Source organism: Charadrius vociferus, unplaced genomic scaffold (genome assembly GCF_000708025.1).
Source record: "Charadrius vociferus isolate BGI_N301 unplaced genomic scaffold, ASM70802v2 scaffold603, whole genome shotgun sequence".
NCBI classification, from domain to species: Eukaryota; Metazoa; Chordata; class Aves; order Charadriiformes; family Charadriidae; genus Charadrius; species Charadrius vociferus.
The window spans coordinates 199,130-203,698 of NW_009647426.1; the positions used below are offsets into that span (position 1 = coordinate 199,130).

At 38.1% G+C, this 4,569-nt stretch overlaps 1 protein-coding gene across 1 annotated transcript in view; it reads left to right on the forward strand.

Moving 5' to 3' along the window:
* The first annotated feature begins 368 nt into the window (after positions 1-368).
* LYAR (Ly1 antibody reactive) overlaps positions 369-4,569 on the forward strand; it is an 8,820-nt gene continuing 4,619 nt past the window's right edge. Inside the window, exons 1-3 of the mRNA XM_009880534.1 lie at positions 369-490; positions 1,457-1,571; positions 3,564-3,671. Of these exons, the coding sequence (XP_009878836.1) occupies positions 369-490; positions 1,457-1,571; positions 3,564-3,671 (345 nt within the window). The remainder of the gene's footprint in view (positions 491-1,456; positions 1,572-3,563; positions 3,672-4,569) is intronic.

The window sequence follows — 4,569 nt, forward strand, 5'->3', positions numbered from 1 at the left end:
CGGGTCCGCTGCGGGGAGCGGGACGGAAGGGCGCGGGGGGGTCGCGGCGGGGGGCGGGGGGGGAGCGGGAACCGCCGCCTGCGACGCGAATCGGCGGGGGTGGGTGGGTGTATTAGTTTCAGGGTTACTGGTGTCCCGTGTGCTGAAGGCGTCGGGCAAAATTAATTTTTCCTTCTGAACTTTTGCCCGTGGAAATCAAACTGCTTAGGCGTTCTGTTGAGGGGTGCGCAGTTGCGTTTCTCTTCGGCTCTCCAAGTTCTTTCAAGTTGTAAAAGTAAGACCTCTTCCTTGCATTTCTAGAGCTTGTGCGTGTGTGCTGAGGAAAAAGATTGTACCCGTTTCATAGAAGCTACTGACCGCTCGCCAACATGGTCGTTTTCACATGCAATGCGTGTGGAGAATCTGTGAAGAAAGCACAAGTTGAAAAACATGTGAACATCTGCAGAAGCTGTCAGTGCCTTTCCTGCATGGATTGTGGCAAGGATTTCTGGTAGGTAAAGGATGGGAAATAGCCTGACTCAGTCTGCAGTGGTTGTCACAAGTGTAAGATTCTCCTATGGTGCATTAGAATTAAATTTGGCAATTTCTGAATAATTCCTATGTGTATTTAAAATGTATACATATTTTCATATAATTTCAGGCTTAGTCATCCACATTTGAATCACAAGGGCAACTAAACCACACAGTAAACAGAGTTGCAATTTCTTCTTTTACAGTTATAAGTGACAGTGCTTTCAGCTTCTGTTAATCAACAACTGCTACTTATTCTGCTGCTGCAGAGAGAGTGAGGTTGGCAATAACATCAAAAATTCCAAATGTGATTCTCACTTCTCAGAACAAAGCAGTGCTACTATCTGCTTTTGAAATATAAATGTGTAAATTCACATAAGAAGAGAAGATTGTTGTCAAATAATGATTATATTTCTCAATACTTCACTGACAAAAGATTAAGATCTCCTATTCATTTCTTTTTGGGGGCAATTGCACATTGTTCAGAACTACACTGCCACATTAGTACATCTATATTTCAGAATAAGTTTTTTAAGCATTTTTCAACTGCTTTTCTAATTTTAAAACGTGTCAGTGTGAGTAGTAAAACACACATATGCATCAGTAGCTGTGCATAGATCACATGTACAAATGTGCATAAGTGTCCTCAAACCAGGACAATAAATCACAGAGTCGTTAATAGAAGCAGCAATGTACTGAAGACTCAGATCTGATTTTGCAAGTCAGAAGTTTTCACTGAAGGCTGTAGCATGACAGAAATGTCAGCAGTCTTATAAGCATGTACTTTAATAACATCAAATTTTACTCATGTAAGCATTGACAGTACTAAGGTTTAAATGTTAGATGCTGTCATCTGTTACTTCAGTTTGTTGATTGCATAAGTCTTGCATAGTTTGAAGGACTGAAATGCTTTAGTGAACTACAGTTAAAAATCTCCTGCCTTCAGGGGTGACGATTATAAGGAACATGTGAAGTGTGTAAGTGAAGACCAGAAATATGGTGGAAAAGATTTTGAAGCCAAAACTAATAAAGGAGATGCTAAGCAACAGGAGTGGATTCAGGTAAGGTTTGTACTATGTACAGACATTATAAGTAACTATTGTTTATAATAGTTAAAGACACAAGAGGGGCTATACTGGATCAAACCAGAGATCTCCTTTTCCCCCAATATCCACAGCTTGCTTTTGACAATTCCTTGGCAGGTCTATTGCTTATCTTGGTAAGAAACACCACTTTTGTTTATTTTGAATCTGTTTCCTACTAGTTTGATTTGATGTTCTCTAGTTCTTGCATATGAAGCAGCATTGATCATTGTCCACCCTCTTCATGCCAGATACGCTTCTGTAGACCTCTGTCAGGCATCCCTCCCCATCTCCCCATCATCGTCTCTGTTCCAGCCTGAGAAGTCCTATCCTACTCAGTTGTTCTTTATATGTAAATTATATCTTTGGTCCTCTGAAGTCTTCCCAGTTCTTCTGTATCCTTGTGAAATGAGGTTACAAGAACTGTTTGAGATATGGATGAGCCATATAGATTTACTCTGTGTTATAACAATGTTTTCTGTATCCTTTGTTATTCCTTTATTACTGATTTTTTGTCAGTTGATCTACCTTTTTTTTTTTTTTTGGACTGCTGCTGATCATTGTGCTGGCATTTTCATGGAATCGGCTATTTTAACACCAAGATCTTGTGTCTAAGCTCCAGTGGTCATCTTAAAGCCTGACATTTTAGATTTGAAGTTTGGATTGCTTTTCCTATGCATGCTGCTTTACATGAATTTGTGTTGAATTTAATTCACCTTTTTATTACCTAGTCACTCATTTTCTTAAGATCTTTCTGGAATTCTTCATAGTCCTAATCCTGAATAGCTTCGTATCATTAGGAAAATTTTCCTGCCCTCTTTTCAGATATTTTGTAAATATGTTGAACAGCAGATGCTCCAGCATGGATGGAAATGTCACCGGCCCTTACTATCCTACCCTTCAGGTAGTTACTTATCCTGTGCAAGAACCTATCCTCTTATGGCTGTTAGTTTCCTTTAAAGGTTTTAGGAAGAAACTCTCAAACGCATTTTTAAAACCCCACTAGTTAGATCACCTTTATCCATGAATTTGTTGATTTCTATCTCATATAGTATGCAATCTAAAGTAGTAAGCTACATGCATACTCGGGGAATATGAATAATACCATTGAAGTCAACAGATTATTCCCATTGTTGAAAATTAACATTGTTTGAGTACATCGTTCAAAGGCAGTATGACGTGAATGCTATTGCTTATGAAAATTGTTAGCCTTCCTCAACAGTGAGTACTTTCTACACTGAAAGGTGAGGGATTATTACAGAGTGTCCTTTTGTGGTAGTCTTAACACATCACAAAACCTTTCAGTACAGATTTTCAGAAGTACAGGAAGGCTCTCCAGTGTCCAATGCCTACATCTTTAAACAATGGGAAGCTCAGAACCCTTTTTCCCCCACGAGCAGCAGTGCTGTTCAAGTAACTGCCAAAAGGCCCTGGCCTAACTTGCTCTCTTCTCTTGTGCTGGTACCTGTAGCATAGGAATAAGCCTGAGCTGTTTTATGGGGATTAATGGTTGTTGAAGCTGGTGCTGCCACCAGAAGAAATGCATGTCAATCTCATCAAAGTTAACTCCAGAGGTTTGGAAAAGCCAATCAGTTCACAATTGCTTTTCTTAATGCAGGTCTTTTTCATGCTGCAAGAATCCTCAATGTGATACAGTTAATTTACTTTTAAAAGTTTTTATTACAGGTTGTAACTTATACATCAGAAAGCATTGGTGAACAGTCCCGCTTGCCTCTGCTTACTATATAGGTATAAATATTTACATAGATAAATTTGATGCATCTTATGATCTATGATAAAACCAAAGGTTAGTGTTTTTCCTGTGCGTATTGAACAGTTCTTTCAAGCAGACTATAGAGTCTGGGAGTACCGGGTGATTTCTGTCCAATGTGTTTCTGACTTGCATACTTCTCACGCATCATTTGATCATTAAGCTTCTTTGCTGATTTAATTCTGTTTTTCTTCATTCAGAAAATTCATGAAGTAATGAAGAAGCCAAACATAAGCCCTAAAGTGCGTAACATTCTGGAGCAAATGCGTGTCTTTGATAATATTCCAAGAAAAAAAGTAAAATTTCAGGTATGTTTTAATAGAGATTTGTAGTAATCCATGCATTGAGCTTAAAAATAGACTTTCTTAGCAAGTGCCACTCTTTTTGAACAAAAGCGGGATAAATTGCTTATTTGGGCATTGGTAAATAAATAGTGTAATAGCCGAGTTTCAAATAGGCAACATTTGTAAAATACATCTCCTTGCGTAAAAGGACTCTGTGCCATTTTAAATAGGCACTCACCATTCAAGCTTAATCTCCAGGTAGAAGCTTGGGTTTTTTAATACCTTTCTTCTTTTCTATTTGCAATTTCTATTGAATATCCAAATTCTTAGACATACTTTTAAAGGATTCTTATTTCTGTGGCTTTGTTTTTTCTTGGTAAAGGCAAGATACTGTTTTGAGAGTTTTCCTGTTGCTCAGTATTCTCACAGAATCTCCCACACTGGATGCTTCACTAAACTTTGCATCACAGCCAAAGCAAATTCCAAATGTTTCATGTGGTATCAGTAAAGAATTACCGACAAGCTGGCCTTTCCCCCGCTCCCCATTCTGTGCCTCAGATTGTGAGGCTGAGAGAAGACGTTTCCAAAGCATTCAGACAGAACCTAATAGAGCTGCAGTGAAATTGCTGCTAGCAAGGTGAAAGTTAGAATATTTTTCTACAAAATTAATGTTTTAAGCAGGGAAAGTTATATTGCCAAGAAGCCTGTTTCTTTTTGGTAAGTTATGTTGCAATGGAAGATTAAAAGTTTTTGCAGTTCATTCTTCTAATTTACTAATGCAGCTTTCCTGGGATTTTCATTGTAATGCTAATATCTTTACATTAGGTTTAACTTAGAATTCCACATTCCTGAAAGTTGATCTGTTGCTGATAGTGTGAGAATATTATAAGTAGAAAATTACTGCTTTCTTTTCATTTTCAGC